Source organism: Oncorhynchus clarkii, chromosome 30 (assembly GCF_045791955.1).
Source record: "Oncorhynchus clarkii lewisi isolate Uvic-CL-2024 chromosome 30, UVic_Ocla_1.0, whole genome shotgun sequence".
NCBI classification, from domain to species: Eukaryota; Metazoa; Chordata; class Actinopteri; order Salmoniformes; family Salmonidae; genus Oncorhynchus; species Oncorhynchus clarkii.
The window spans coordinates 30,074,951-30,092,099 of record NC_092176.1 but is presented as its reverse complement, the minus strand read 5'-3'; the positions used below and the strand labels follow the sequence as shown (position 1 = coordinate 30,092,099).

Sequence of the window (17,149 nt, the reverse complement as noted above, 5' to 3'; positions counted from 1 at the left end):
TGGGCTACGGCAAAACATACTATGGCAAAAACGAAAGGAAGGTGGTTGGTCAGGCGTATAACACGAACGTCCAGCTACCCAAAGGTTGCATGTTTGAATCTCATCATGGACAACTTTAGCATTTTAGCTAATTACAAACATTGCAACGACTTACTACTTTTTAGCTACTTTGCAACTACATACTGTAACATGTTAGCTAACCCTTCCCCTAAGACTAATCTGGACCCCTAACCCTAAAGCTTTTAGCTAACCCTTCACCTAACCTTAACTCCTAACCCATAGAGCTAGCGAATGCTAGCGTTAGCCAACTAGCTAACGATAGCAAAACAAATTGGGATTCAGAACATATCATTCGTTTGGCAAATTTGTAACATATTGTGCAAATTGTAATTCATAACACATCATATGATTTGTAATTTGTAACATACTTACAGGATAATATGAAATGCTCTGAGACCATGTTGAAAAACTATTCATCATAACACACAAAGCAACAATAAGATAACCATAACATAACCAAACATCACAAAACAACCTTAACATAACCATATCATAACCATACATCACAACATATTAAACACAACCCCGCTCTAGTCTACAAAACAGAACTGAACACACAATCATGACCACATCAAAAACAGGACCACATTCTACACATTCTAGACCAACAGAACTATCAACATGTTACATTCAATGTATTTTTTGGCACTAGGTAAATGTCTGCGTGCATTTACTGTGAACACTGAGACTGTACCCACTTTAAGTTACAGTTTTAACTAGGGATGCATGATATATCGGTGAACATATCGGAATGTCTAGTTTAGCAGCAATGTTATTAAAAACCGATGCATACCTATATAATGTACAGTGCCTTGCAAAAGTATTCATCCCACGGAGCACCATTAAATCCATTATAAAAAAATGGAAAGAATATGGCACCACAACAAACCTGCCAAGAGACGGCTGCACACCAAATCTCACAGACCAGGCAAGGAGGGCATTATTTAGAGAGGCAACAAAGAGACCAAAGATAACCCTGAAGGAGCTGCAAAGCTCCACAGCGGAGATTGGAGTATCCGACCATAGGACCACTAAGCCGTACACTCCACAGAGCTGGGCTTTACGGAAGAGGGGCCAGAAAAAAAGCCATTGCTTAATGAAAACAATAAGCAAGCACATTTGGTGTTCGCCAAAAGGCATGTGGGAGACTCCCTGAACATATGGAAGAGGGTACTCTGGTCAGATGAGACTAAAATTGAGCTTTTTGGCCATTGAGGAAAACGCTATCTCTGGCGCAAACCCAACACCTCTCATCACCCCCAGAACCCAATCCCCACAGTAAAGCATCCTGCTGTGGGGATGTTTTTCATCAGCAGGGACTGGGAAACTGGTCAGATTTGAAGGAATGATGAATGGAGCTAAATACAGGGAAATTCTTAAGGGAAACCTGTCTTCCAGAGATTTGAGACTGGGACGGAGGTTCACCTTCCAGCAGGACAATGACCCTAAGCATACTGCTAAAGCAACACTCGAGTGATTTAAGGGGAAACATTTAAATGTCTTGGAATGGCCTAGTCAAAGCCCAGACCTCAATCCAATTGAGAATCTGGTACGACTTAAAGATTGCTGTACACCAGCGGAACCCATCCAACTTGAAGGAGCTGTAGCAGTTTTGCCTTGAATAACAGGCAGAAATCCCAGTGGCTAGATGTGCCAAGCTTATAGAGACATACCCCAAGAGACTTGCAGCTGTAATTGCTGCAAAAGGGGGCTCGACAAAGTATTGATTTTGGGGGGGTGAATAGTTATGAACGCTCACATTTTCAGTTTTTGTGTATTATTTCTTCTTTTTATTTTATTATTTTACCTTTATATAACTAGGCATGTCAGTTAAGAACAAATTCTTATTTACAATGACCGCCTAGGAACAGTGGGTTAACTGACTTGTTCAGGGGCAGAATGACAGATTTTTACCTTGTCAGCTCGGGGAGTAGATCTAGCAACCTTTTGCTTACTGGCCCCAAACTCTAACCACTAGGCTACCTGCTGCCCCGCCGCCCCATTTGTTTCACAATAAAAAATATTTTGCATCTTCAAAGTGGTAGGCATGTTTTTAATTCAAATGATACAAACCCCCCGAAAATACAGTGCCTTGCGAAAGTATTCGGCCCCCTTGAACTTTGCGACCTTTTGCCACATTTCAGGCTTCAAACATAAAGATATAAAACTGTATTTTTTTGTGAAGAATCAACAACAAGTGCGACACAATCATGAAGTGGAACGACATTTATTGGATATTTCAAACTTTTTTAACAAATCAAAAACTGAAAAATTGGGCCTGCAAAATTATTCAGCCCCTTTACTTTCAGTGCAGCAAACTCTCTCCAGAAGTTCAGTGAGGATCTCTGAATGATCCAATGTTGACCTAAATGACTAATGATGATAAATACAATCCACCTGTGTGTAATCAAGTCTCCGTATAAATGCACCTGCACTGTGATAGTCTCAGAGGTCCGTTAAAAGCGCAGAGAGCATCATGAAGAACAAGGAACACACCAGGCAGGTCCGAGATACTGTTGTGAAGAAGTTTAAAGCCGGATTTGGATACAAAAAGATTTCCCAAGCTTTAAACATCCCAAGGAGCACTGTGCAAGCGATAATATTGAAATGGAAGGAGTATCAGACCACTGCAAATCTACCAAGACCTGGCTGTCCCTCTAAACTTTCAGCTCATACAAGGAGAAGACTGATCAGAGATGCAGCCAAGAGGCCCATGATCACTCTGGATGAACTGCAGAGATCTACAGCTGAGGTGGGAGACTCTGTCCATAGGACAACAATCAGTCGTATATTGCACAAATCTGGCCTTTATGGAAGAGTGGCAAGAAGAAAGCCATTTCTTAAAGATATCCATAAAAAGTGTAATTTAAAGTTTGCCACAAGCCACCTGGGAGACACAACAAACATGTGGAAGAAGGTGCTCTGGTCAGATGAAACCAAAATTGAACTTTTTGGCAACAATGCAAGACGTTATGTTTGGCGTAAAAGCAACACAGCTCATCACCTTGAACACACCATCCCCACTGTCAAACATGGTGGTGGCAGCATCATGGTTTGGGCCTGCTTTTCTTCAGCAGGGACAGGGAAGATGGTTAAAATTGATGGGAAGATGGATGGAGCCAAATACAGGACCATTCTGGAAGAAAACCTGATGGAGTCTGCAAAAGACCTGAGACTGGGACGGAGATTTGTCTTCCAACAAGACAATGATCTTGGCCAGGTCGCAATTGTAAATGATAACTTTTTCTCAACTTGCCTACCTGGTGAAAGGTGAAATAAATAAATAAATAAAAAATGATCCAAAACATAAAGCAAAATCTACAATGGAATGGTTCAAAAATAAACATATCCAGGTGTTAGAATGGCCAAGTCAAAGTCCAGACCTGAATCCAATCGAGAATCTGTGGAAAGAACTGAAAACTGCTGTTCACAAATGCTCTCCATCCAACCTCACTGAGCTCGAGCTGTTTTGCAAGGAGGAATGGGAAAACATTTCAGTCTCTTGATGTGCAAAACGGATAGAGACATACCCCAAGCGACTTACAGCTGTAATCACAGCAAAAGGTGGCGCTACAAAGTATTAACTTAAGGGGGCTGAATAATTTTGCACGCCCAATTTTTCAGTTTTTGATTTGTTAAAAAAGTTTGAAATATCCAATAAATGTCGTTCCACTTCATGATTGTGTCGCACTTGTTGTTGATTCTTCACAAAAAAATACAGTTTTATATCTTTATGTTTGAAGCCTGAAATGTGGCAAAAGGTCGCAAAGTTCAAGAGGGCCGAATACTTTCGCAAGGCACTGTATTTAAAATCCAGGTTGTAAGCCAACAAAATAATAAAAATGCCAAGGAAGTGAATACTTTCGTAAGCCACTGTAGGTATATGACGTAATGATGCCACGTAAAATGTTGCTCTACACTTGCAACACAGCATTCCTAACCTAGCCCACACAATGTCTGCTCTGTGGATCGAGCAGTCAACAAGTCGAGCAGTCATTTGAAAGAGTAAAAACATTTCATCGAGACAACTCAAAGGCGAAATCCATTAAAGCCAAGATAATGGAATTCATTGCCCTTGACAATCAACCGTTCTCTGTCGTGGGAGATGTTGGCTTTCGCCGACTGGTCGAGCACCGGTACACACTACCAAGTGCGCTACTTTTCAGATGCTGCCATACCGGAGTTACACAATAATAGCGTCACTTCTATTAGCTTCACGACATACATACTATGGAACACCGTTTGGGTCTTTGCATGTCAAAAATGATACAGTAGCACTGTCAAAAGATTTGCAAAAACGTCTGCAAACAAGCAAACACTGACCACAAATGATGTGCTTACAATGCCACGTTGGTAAAAGCATTGTTTGTTTGACCGCAACGTCTGGGGTAGCAAGCTAGCTTTAGCTTGGTACCTAGCTAGCACAAATACAACCAGTCTGAAAACAATGACCAGTAGAAACTGCAGTCATTTCCACTATTCTTAGCAAGGATTTAAGAGTCCTTGTGAGTAAGTATTAGCTAGGTTGCCGCTTGTTGTTCGCCTATTGAAATTGAACTTCAGTTCATTAAAATAAATAGCTAGCCAGCTACTTAACCCTGTTTCCCAAAGCTAACATTATAAGCAGCCAGCTAGCTTCATCCGACTAGTGAGACTCGGCCTGACCGGGTTATGTGTTGTAAAGCTAGCCACAATAAGGATTATGCACAGTAGTGGAATTTGAGGTTTGCCTTCAAAATAAAATTACCTCTCTGAAAGAGATGCAGAAGGTTACAATTGGTGGAATCATGCAATATTTAGACTAGGTAATGTTAAAAAGGTTGGAATGTGAAGCAATGAAATGTAGCAATCAATCTACTCGGTGACACCCACAGAACAAAACTGTGAATAGTTTTACACGAATATTAGCGGTGTAGCTCTTATTGCGGGACTGTGACAATGTGTAATCACCTCCCCAGTCAGCCAATTGTCTGTATTGACATTCATGTTGCACTGTACAGCTTTACCTAAGGATTGGGGTTTGATGAAATGGGATAACAGTCTACCCAATACCCAATATATTTTTTCCCAACGTCCTCCTCAGAGTTATCAGACTCCAAAACATCTAAGCAGTATTGTTTTTCCTCCGAAACCTTTACCCTTACCTTAACCATTCAGAATGAGTACCAACATTTAACCATATCCCAAACCTTTACCCTTACCTTAACCATTCAGAATGAGTACCAACATTTAACCCTATCCCAAACCTTTACCCTTACCTTAACCATTCAGAATGAGTACCAACATTTAACCCTATCCCAAAACTTTACCCTTACCTTAACCATTCAGAATGAGTACCAACATTTAACCCTATCCCAAACCTTTACCCTTACCTTAACCATTCAGAATGAGTACCAACATTTAACCCTATCCCAAACCTTTACCCTTACCTTAACCATTCAGAATGAGTACCTACATTTAACCCTATCCCAAACCTTTACCCTTACCTTAACCATTCAGAATGAGTACCTACATTTAACCCTATCCCAAACCTTTACCCTTACCTTAACCATTCAGAATGAGTACTAACATTTAACCCTATCCCAAACCTTTACCCTTACCTTAACCATTCAGAATGAGTACCTACATTTAACCCTATCCCAAACCTTTACCCTTACCTTAACCATTCAGAATGAGTACCTACATTTAACCCTATCCCAAACCTTTACCCTTACCTTAACCATTCAGAATGAGTACCAACATTTAACCCTATCCCAAACCTTTACCCTTACCTTAACCATTCAGAATGAGTACCAACATTTAACCCTATCCCAAACCTTTACCCTTACCTTAACCATTCAGAATGAGTACCTACATTTAACCCTATCCCAAACCTTTACCCTTACCTTAACCATTCAGAATGAGTACCTACATTTAACCCTATCCCAAACTTTTACCCTTACCTTAACCATTCAGAATGAGTACCAACATTTAACCCTATCCCAAACCTTTACCCTTACCTTAACTATTCAGAATGAGTATCTACATTTAACCCTATCCAAAACCTTTACCCTTACCTTAACCATTCAGAATGAGTACCTACATTTAACCCTCATTTGACGTTTGGAGAAATGGAACGATACAGATCATCAGGAGAAACAAAGACACTTTGAAATTTGACGTTTGGAGAACGTGGATGAATGTCTAATTCTGCAGTAAGCAACAACACCAGTAGCAGGTCTCTCGCTCAGTCTTTCTCTCTGTGTATGGCTGTGGTTTGTTTGCATGCTTGTGTCTGCTTGATCTGGAATCTCAGCACAAAGTGTTGAAAGTGTTCAATCTCTTTCAAATGTTTGAGTTGTGAGACTAGTAATCCACAGTTTATTAGTCAATGTGCCTCTGTTTCAGCCCTACACACACACAGAGGGATAATGATTGTGTAATTACACACATTTCTCCCCCGCACTACACTATGAGACTTCACCAAATGCCTTGTTAAAAGACGTTGGGACACACCGTGCTACTTAGTGCTTTGTATAAGAGCAGGACAAACACAGTATTTAACTCTGACATGTTTTTTTTCTTTCAAGTAGAACTAGCTGGGAATATCTCTCTCTACCTCTTAATTTCTCTCCTTCATGCTCTCTATCTCCACTTCATTCTTTCTCTCCTCCTGGCCTCCCCCTCTTCCCCTGTCTGCTCCACCTGGCCAGAAGCTTGTTTCTGGGACAGAAAGGTGTAAAGTCTCCCCCTGCTCGCTGTCTGGGTCCAATTGGCCCAGCCATCTCTCACCGAGCAATATTAAACACAGCTCTCTGTAACTCACCCACTCTGCAGCTCCCGCCCAGCCACACACACCCACACACAAATGCACACGCAGACACAGATGAATATACACACGTACATGTACAAGCACTTCAATCCTCACTAGTGTCGTGTACTTGTCCTCACAGAGCCTCTAGGCTTAGTTCATGTTGCTGGGAAACAACTGCAGCTAATGAGGACAAAGTGTGTGTGTGTGAAAGCCTGTATATGTCTATGTACTGCATATCTATCGCCCCTCCTGGCTCACCTTGCAACCAGTCCCTGAAGTAGTGGAGCCACATGCGTGGTAGCTGTCCGTCGTCCTCTCTCAGTACATAGGGGACTGTGTTAAAGCTGTGGTGCAGCTGGTAGAGCAGTGGCTGGGCCTGGGAGTACTCTGCCCGCTGGGTCACCACGTACATGTTGTAGAAAGAGAAGAACTTGAACTGGGCCCCGATGAAGTCGTACTCGCTGGTCTCCCTGGGAACGATGTCGGTCAGCTCCAGCCCGTCCCGCACCCGTGTGGTCCCGTACAGACTGACCACCAGCAGGGCCAGGAACAACAGGATGACCACCACCTGGAGTGAGGGATGTAAGGGAGGAGGGAGCGAAGGGGGGAGGGGGGGGGGGGGGGGGGTTATTGAGGGAGATAAGTGCACTACACCAAACACGGGTGGTCCTTTACAGACTGATGTCCAGCAACCACAGAAACATCCAATGTGAACTGGAGATGAGTGTTAAGTGCAAAAGTTGTGCACTATATAGGGAATAGGGTGCCATTTTAGAAGCAGTCACACCACGTAGCTACCACTATCAGGACCTGTTTTACTATCCCAGTTAGTGACCCATCTCAACACCCTAGCAAGTCTAATGTAGTGTTTGACTACAGGCTGAGTCAGTCAGGTCAGTTTAACGGCCCACCCAGGAGATAAGAGAGAAGTGTTTTTAGTCCGATACTGACCACAGACTGAAAGCCGGGTAGTCAGACACTACATTAGTCTTGCTAGGGTGTTGAGATGGGTCACTAACTGGGATAGTAAAACAGGTCCTGATAGTGGTAGCTACGTGGTGTGACTGCTTCTAAAATGGCACCCTATGCCTAAGAGATATGATTAATAGAACGTACTGGAACAGAGCTAGCTCCGTGGTTAACTAGCTCTGATTCAGCAGGCTGGGAAAGGTAGCCACTGCTAGTGAGGAACACGTACACACACAGAGAGACAGAGAGACTGACCTTGGTGGTGGGCTGCAGTAGGAAGGGGGCGTAGTGCTTCTCGGCAAAGGAGGCCAAGGTCCACCGGGAGCAATGGGGTTCCAGACAGCGTAGCCCCAGAGAGGCCCCTCCAAACTGGGAAAGCAGATCCCTGGTGGAGCTAGCACTCTCCCCCGACACACACACCACCTCCCCCGCTTGGGGGGAGACAGTGGGGATGCCAGAGGATGACTGGGGAGGAGACGGGACCGAGCCTGAACCACGGCTACCGTGGTCGTTGACGTGACCACTGCTACTCCCACTCCGGCTGAGATGGTTGCTGTGGTGGTTGTTGTTGTTTCCGTGACTGGTGTTGGGGTTGTTGGCGGGGCCGGTGGCGACAGGCGTGGGTGTGAAGGGTTGTACGGAGATCTGCGATCTGGGTTCGGCCGTAGTGTAAAAGGCCTGAGTCCTGGGGTCGTACTCTGTCCTCAACTGGACAGTAGACTGCATGGTGATCTGAGTCTGCTGGGAGAAACCATGGCTGCTGTAGGACGGGGGTGAGCTGCTGTATGTGGGAGGGGTGGTGTGGTAGGAGGGGTGAGGGGGGCTGTAGCGACTGCTGTCCGCTCCGTCCACGTGGACCTGGGGCTCGATGTGAATCACCCTGTTAGGGACACAGACAGAGAGACAGACCATTAGCACTGGGGCTGGAGTCAAACAGACAGACAGACAGAAAGACAGATAACACTGGGGCTGAAGACAGACAGACAGACAGACAGACAGACAGACAGACAGACAGATAGCACTGGGGCTGGAGACAAACAGAAAGACAGACAGACTGACAGTTAGCACTGGGGCTGGAAACAAACAGAAAGACAGACAGACAGACAGACAGACAGTCAGACAGACAGACAGACAGTTAGCACTGGGGATGGAGACAAACAGAAAGACAGACAGACTGACAGTTAGCACTGGGGCTGGAAACAAACAGAAAGACAGACAGACAATCAGACAGACAGACAGACAGACAGTTAGCACTGGGGCTGGAAACAAACAGAAAGACAGACAGACAGACAGACAGACAGACAGTCAGACAGACAGACTGACAGTTAGCACTGGGGCTGGAAACAAACAGAAAGACAGACAGACAGACAGACAGACAGACAGTCAGACAGACAGACAGACAGTTAGCACTGGGGCTGGAAACAAACAGAAAGACAGTTAGCACTGGGGCTGGAAACAAACAGGAAGACAGACAGACAGTTAGCACTGGGGCTGGAAACAAACAGAAAGACAGACAGACAGTTAGCACTGAGGCTGGAAACAAATAGAAAGACAGACAGACAGACAGACAGACAGACAGACAGTCAGACAGACAGACTGACAGTTAGCACTGGGGCTGGAAACAAACAGAAAGACAGACAGACAGACAGACAGTCAGACAGACAGACAGACAGTTAGCACTGGGGCTGGAAACAAACAGAAAGACAGTTAGCACTGGGGCTGGAGACAAACAGGAAGACAGACAGACAGTTAGCACTGGGACTGGAAACAAACAGACAGACAGTTAGCACTGGGGCTGGAGACAAACTGGAAGACAGACAGACAGTTAGCACTGGGGCTGGAAACAAACAGAAAGACAGACAGACAGTTAGCACTGGGGATGGAAACAAACAGAAAGACAGTTAGCACTGGGGCTGGAAACAAACAGAAAGACAGACAGACAGACAGACAGACAGACAGACAGACAGTTAGCACTGGGGCTGGAGACAAACAGGAAGACAGACAGACAGTTAGCACTGGGGCTGGAGACAAACAGAAAGACAGACAGACAGTTAGCACTGGGGCTGGAAACAAACAGAAAGACAGACAGACAGTTATCACTGGGGCTGGAAACAAACAGAAAGTCAGACAGATAGTTAGCACTGGGGCTGGAGACAAACAGGAAGACAGACAGACAGTTAGCACTGGGGCTGGAGACAAACAGAAAGACAGACAGACAGTGAGCACTGGGGCTGGAGACAAACAGACAGTCAGACAGACAGTTAGCACTGGGGCTGGAGAAAAACAGAAAGACAGACAGTTAGCACTGGGGCTGGAGAAAAACAGAAAGACAGACAGACAGTTAGCACTGGGGCAGGAGACAAACAGACAGTCAGACAGCCAGACAGACAAACAGACAGTTAGCACTGGGGCAGGAAACAAACAGAAAGACAGACAGACAGTTAGCACTGGGGCTGGAGACAAACAGAAAGACAGACAGTTAGCACTGGGGCTGGAGACAAACAGACAGTCAGACAGATAGTTAGCACTGGGGCTGGAGACAAACAGAAAGACAGACAGACAGTTAGCACTGGGGCTGGAGACAAACAGAAAGACAGACAGACAGACAGTTAGCACTGGGGCTGGAGACAAACAGACCGTCAGACAGACAGTTAGCACTGGGACTGGAGACAAACAGAAAGACAGACAGACAGTTAGCACTGGGGCTGGAGACAAACAGACAGTCAGACAGACAGTTAGCACTGGGGCTGGAGACAAACAGACAGTCAGACAGACAGTTAGCACTGGGGCTGGAGAAAAACAGAAAGACAGACAGTTAGCACTGGGGCTGGAGAAAAACAGAAAGACAGACAGACAGTTAGCACTGGGGCAGGAGACAAACAGACAGTCAGACAGCCAGACAGACAAACAGACAGTTAGCACTGGGGCAGGAAACAAACAGAAAGACAGACAGACAATTAGCACTGGGGCTGGAGACAAACAGACAGTCAGACAGACAAACTGACAGTTAGCACTTTGGCATGAGAAAAACAGACAGACAAGACAGTTAGCACTGGGGCTGGAGATGTTTGCCTCTGTGAGTGTATTTAACATGTGCCTCTGTGAGTGTATTTAACATGTGCCTCTGTGAATGTATTTAACATGTGCCTCTGTGAGTGTATTTAACATGTGCCTCTGTGAGAGTATTTAACATGTGCCTCTGTGAGTGTATTTAACATGTGCCTCTGTGAGTGTATTTAACGTGTGCCTCTGTGAATGTATTTAACATGTGCCTCTGTGAGAGTATTTAACATGTGCCTCTGTGAGAGTATTTAACATGTGCCTCTATGAGTGTTTTTAACATGTGCCTCTGTGAGAGTATTTAACATGTGCCTCTGTGAATGTATTTAACGTGTGCCTCTGTGAATGTATTTAACGTGTGCCTCTGTGAATGTATTTAACGTGTGCCTCTGTGAGTGTATTTAACATGTGCCTCTGTGAGAGTATTTAACATGTGCCTCTGTGAGAGTATTTAACATGTGCCTCTGTGAGTGTATTTAACGTGTGCCTCTGTGAGTGTATTTAACGTGTGCCTCTGTGAGTGTATTTAACATGTGCCTCTGTGAGTGTATTTAACATGTGCCTCTGTGAGTGTATTTAACATGTGCCTCTGTGAGTGTATTTAACATGTGCCTCTGTGAGAGTATTTAACATGTGCCTCTGTGAATGTATTTAACATGTGCCTCTGTGAGTGTATTTAACATGTGCCTCTGTGAGTGTATTTAACATGTGCCTCTGTGAGTGTATTTAACATGTGCCTCTGTGAGTGTATTTAACGTGTGCCTCTGTGAGTGTATTTAACGTGTGCCTCTGTGAGTGTATTTAACATGTGCCTCTGTGAGTGTATTTAACATGTGCCTCTGTGAGTGTATTTAACATGTGCCTCCGTGAGTGTATTTAACATGTGCCTCCGTGAGTGTATTTAACATGTGCCTCTGTGAGTGTATTTAACATGTGCCTCTGTGAGTGTATTTAACATGTGCCTCTGTGAGTGTATTTAACGTGTGCCTCTGTGAGTGTATTTAACGTGTGCCTCTGTGAGTGTATTTAACATGTGCCTCTGTGAGTGTATTTAACATGTGCCTCTGTGAGTGTATTTAACATGTGCCTCTGTGAGTGTATTTAACATGTGCCTCTGTGAGAGTATTTAACATGTGCCTCTGTGAATGTATTTAACATGTGCCTCTGTGAGTGTATTTAACATGTGCCTCTGTGAGTGTATTTAACATGTGCCTCTGTGAGTGTATTTAACATGTGCCTCTGTGAGTGTATTTAACGTGTGCCTCTGTGAGTGTATTTAACGTGTGCCTCTGTGAGTGTATTTAACATGTGCCTCTGTGAGTGTATTTAACATGTGCCTCTGTGAGTGTATTTAACATGTGCCTCCGTGAGTGTATTTAACATGTGCCTCTGTGAGTGTATTTAACATGTGCCTCTGTGAGTGTATTTAACATGTACCTCTGTGAGTGTATTTAACATGTGCCTCTGTGAGTGTATTTAACATGTGCCTCCGTGAGTGTATTTAACATGTGCCTCTGTGAGTGTATTTAACATGTGCCTCTGTGAGTGTATTTAACATGTGCCTCTGTGAGTGTATTTAACATGTGCCTCTGTGAGTGTATTTAACATGTGCCTCTGTGAGTGTTTAGCAGCTGAACATGCACAGGCAGGCAGACAGGCTGACAGACACGTAGACAGGCAGGAAGTCAGTCAGGCAGACAGGCTGACAGACACGTAGCCAGGCAGGAAGTCAGTCAGATAGACAGGCTGACAGACACGTAGACGAGCAGGAAGTCAGTCAGGCAGACAGACACGTAGACAGGCAGGAAGTCAGTCAGGCAGACAGACACGTAGACAGGCAGGAAGTCAGTCAGGCAGACAGGCAGACAGACACGTAGACAGGCAGGAAGTCAGTCAGGCAGACAGACACGTAGACAGGCAGGAAGTCAGTCAGGCAGACAGGCAGACAGACACGTAGACAGGCAGGAAGTCAGTCAGGCAGACAGACACGTAGACAGGCAGGAAGTCAGTCAGGCAGACAGACACGTAGACAGGCAGGAAGTCAGTCAGGCAGACAGACACGTAGACAGGCAGGAAGTCAGTCAGGCAGACAGACACGTAGACAGGCAGGAAGTCAGTCAGGCAGACAGGCAGACAGACACGTAGACAGGCAGGAAGTCAGTCAGGCAGACAGACACGTAGACAGGCAGGAAGTCAGTCAGGCAGACAGACACGTAGACAGGCAGGAAGTCAGTCAGGCAGACAGACACGTAGACAGGCAGGAAGTCAGTCAGGCAGACAGACACGTAGACAGGCAGGAAGTCAGTCAGGCAGACAGACACGTAGACAGGCAGGAAGTCAGTCAGGCAGACAGACACGTAGACAGGCAGGAAGTCAGTCAGGCAGACAGACACGTAGACAGGCAGGAAGTCAGTCAGGCAGACAGGCAGACAGACACGTAGACAGGCAGGAAGTCAGTCAGGCAGACAGACACGTAGACAGGCAGGAAGTCAGTCAGGCAGACAGACACGTAGACAGGCAGGAAGTCAGTCAGGCAGACAGACACGTAGACAGGCAGGAAGTCAGTCAGGCAGACAGACACGTAGACAGGCAGGAAGTCAGTCAGGCAGACAGACACGTAGACAGGCAGGAAGTCAGTCAGGCAGACAGACACGTAGACAGGCAGGAAGTCAGTCAGGCAGACAGACACGTAGACAGGCAGGAAGTCAGTCAGGCAGACAGACACGTAGACAGGCAGGAAGTCAGTCAGGCAGACAGACACGTAGACAGGTAGGAAGTCAGTCAGGCAGACAGACACGTAGACAGGCAGGAAGTCAGTCAGGCAGACAGACACGTAGACAGGCAGGAAGTCAGTCAGGCAGACAGACACGTAGACAGGCAGGAAGTCAGTCAGGCAGACAGACACGTAGACAGGCAGGAAGTCAGTCAGGCAGACAGACACGTAGACAGGCAGGAAGTCAGTCAGGCAGACAGACACGTAGACAGGCAGGAAGTCAGTCAGGCAGACTGGCTGACAGACCGGCAGGTGATGTTTAATAAAGAGAGAGAAGGATAAACAGACAGCCAGACAGAAAACCCGACAGAAAGAAAACTCAGTGAGGGGGATTTGAGGTAGAGAGAGACACTCAGCTGTAATCACATGGAAGAATACAACACACAACACACCTTTTTCAGCCACAGGGTGAAGTTCAGCGCTATAGCACGATTGAAATGTAAAGGTCATTTCCGATTGAGCAGACATATGCAGTGTTTACCATGAATCTCCGCTAACGCAGGAAAACTGCCTTTATACTTCTATCATGCTGTAGTGGAGCCCTTCAGCATTACGGATTGAATCTAGCTCATAGTGTGTGTGTGTTTGTGTGTGTAACCTGTAGAAGCAGCAGAAAATGTCAAAACGCCGGTCCTCTCTGCGATACAGGTCCATACTGAGGATGGCAGGGAAGATGAGCAGCACCATAGCAAAGTTAAACACGACCACCACCGCAGCCTGGTCAGGGAGAACACATACAGGGAACAAGGTGTTAAATTAACTCATCAGGTTGCCATGACCTATGTGAAGGAGGAAGGGGGTAGTTCATATTGTTCCTAACCCTACCCTTATCGCACCGGCCCCTCTAAACACACACGCACGCACACACATACCGGCATGCACACCCACATACACACACAAAGTATACATATTTCATATCATAACACTGAAGTAAGAGATAAAGTGAGTTAACCAACATAAAAAAATACAGCCTACTATAGAATACTATAGTACTTGGTTTCATAGTATTCTGTAGTTGTCACGGATCCCTCCGGAACTTTCATCACGCACACCTGTCCCCTATTCCCACTGATTAGTACTTGAAACCAAAGTGTGCCCTTTCCATTGTCTGTCGATTATTGTTACAATGTCCGTGGGTGTGTGTGAGTACTTGTGTTGTGTGTTTTGGGCAGATGATTACGGGTCTCGTCCCGTGTGTTAATCATTGTGCGTGTGTGTATTTATACTAGGCACTCTTTTGTTTTGGGTTTCGACCGTGTTTTTGTTACGTGTTTGTTTGGTCTTCGTCCCCGTGCCTGTACACGGCACGCCGTAAAACCCTATTACACATTCCTGCGTCTGTCTCCCGATCCTTCATGCCAACGTGACAGTAGCGAACTGAAGTATATCCGTAGAATACTATACTCCACACTGCAGTATCCCTTGATCGTGTAGTGCTTACTATAGAATGTTGTAGTGTACTGTACAATGCTAAACTGGACACTACAGTATGCCACGCTAAACTGGACACTACAGTATGCCGCGATCATACTGTAGAATACACTACACACTGTAGTATCTTTCAGTCATTACAGTTTTTCTCAATCACGTACAAGCATTTTTTATCTGTGTTGAAACATATCTATAGCAAAACAGCAATGATCAAATACTTTCTCTGGTGGCACAGCTGGCGCTGCAGTACAGCACCCTTAGCCACTGCGCCACCCAGGAGGCCCTGTCAATTGTCATACTTGAGTAAAAGTAAAGATGCCTGAATAGAAAATGTGTTGATAGGTGCGTGAACTGGAACGTACTGATGTCCTGCCTGAGCATTCAAAATGTAACAAGTACTTTTGGATGTCAGGGAAAATGTATGAGGTAAAAACGACATTATTTTCTTTAGAAATGTAGTGGAATAAATAAATAATAAAGTAATGTACAGATACTACAAAAAACTCCTTAAGTAGTACTTTTACTTATTTACTTTACACCACTGCACCTTTCCTTATTTCTAGTGTGGAATGTCTTTCTGTGCGTCAATGGAAAATGTATAACACTATGAGAAAACCAACCTTTGTATTGAATACATGGAATTGGATTGTGTTTATGCTGATGAATGAATCCTGCACACAATGTGCTTAATGTTTATTTCATTTTTTTATCAGGAATAATATTTGATATGTATGACATTTAGGTGAGATATACATACGTGGAGAGTAATTACCCACAATGCTGCACCTTTGGATAGTTGCATTTCCAATTCTGATCATCATGATTTAGTGACTGCAAAGAAAATGAATTGATCTACTGGGATTTTTTTAAACACAGACTAACTTTCTGTATTGTCTGCTTGGACTCAAGAGACAAGTATGGTTGTGTTCATCTTTTTGCAGGCAGTCGTGTTCTTTTGATGAATGTAGTTGCAATTTTTACAGTCTAATATAGTTCTGCTGAATTTATTTTTGTTTTGAAAAGGAAAATACATTTTGAAAATGTATTTAGTGTTTTGCAAAATGCCACAGAGTTCTTTGTGACTTTTGGACTCTCTGAAAGTCAACAACATTGTTACAAAAAAGCTATTACGCAATTGAGGAAAAACTGTAATAGCACTTACTGTAGATTTTTAGACTGTCCCATAAGACATTTTACCATATTGTACTATAATACCTACTATAGTTTACAATATTATATTGTGGTGGGTACTATGGTAGGCCTACAAATAAATGTATGTGTACTATGATAACTTTGTAAATAATGTCATTTATTTATCCATATTACTCTACTCTGCAATGACAATCACGTGCACAATTAACGTGTTGTACTGTAAATATATATCCACTGAACATATCGTGCAACGCTGTGTACTACTCCCTTCACAGAACAGCGCAAACTGGCGCTAACCAGAATAGAAAGAGGAGTGGGAGGCCCCGGTGCACAACTGAGCAAGAAAACAAGTACATTAGAGTGTCTAGTTTGAGAAACAGATGCCTCACAAGTCCTCAACTGGCAGCTTCATTAAATTGTACCCGCAAAACACCAGTCTCAACGTCAACAGTGAAGAGGCGACTCCGGGATGCCGGCCTTTTCAGCTGTGCTAACACAATTACAAAAGGGTTTTCTTTTAAATTATAAACTTGGAATAGCTAACACAACGTGCCATTGGAACACAGGAGTGATGGTTGCTGATAATGGGCCTCTGAGATTGAGAACTGAGAGATTGAGAAACAGCTTCTATCTCAAGGCCATCAGACTGCTAAACAGCAATCACTAACTCAGAGAGGCTGCTGCCCACATTGAGACCCAATCACTGGACACTTTAATAAATGGATCACTAGTCACTTTAAACAATGCCATTTTAAATAATGCCACTTTAATAATGTTTACATACCTTACATTACTCATATCACATGTATATACTGTATTTTACACCATCTACAGCACCTTGCCTATGCCGCTCGGCCATCGCTCATCCATATACTTACATGAACATATTCTCATTCACCCCTTTAGATTTG

General features: G+C 44.4%; 1 protein-coding gene across 1 annotated transcript in view; it reads right to left on the bottom strand.

The window, feature by feature from the left end:
* Positions 1-17,149, bottom strand: part of LOC139389486 (protein patched homolog 1-like) — a 139,346-nt gene that overhangs the window by 47,998 nt on the left and 74,199 nt on the right. Inside the window, exons 13-15 of the mRNA XM_071136317.1 lie at positions 14,254-14,372; positions 8,078-8,702; positions 7,112-7,421 (exon numbers count right to left, since the gene is read on the bottom strand). Coding sequence (XP_070992418.1) covers positions 7,112-7,421; positions 8,078-8,702; positions 14,254-14,372 — 1,054 coding nt within the window. The remainder of the gene's footprint in view (positions 1-7,111; positions 7,422-8,077; positions 8,703-14,253; positions 14,373-17,149) is intronic.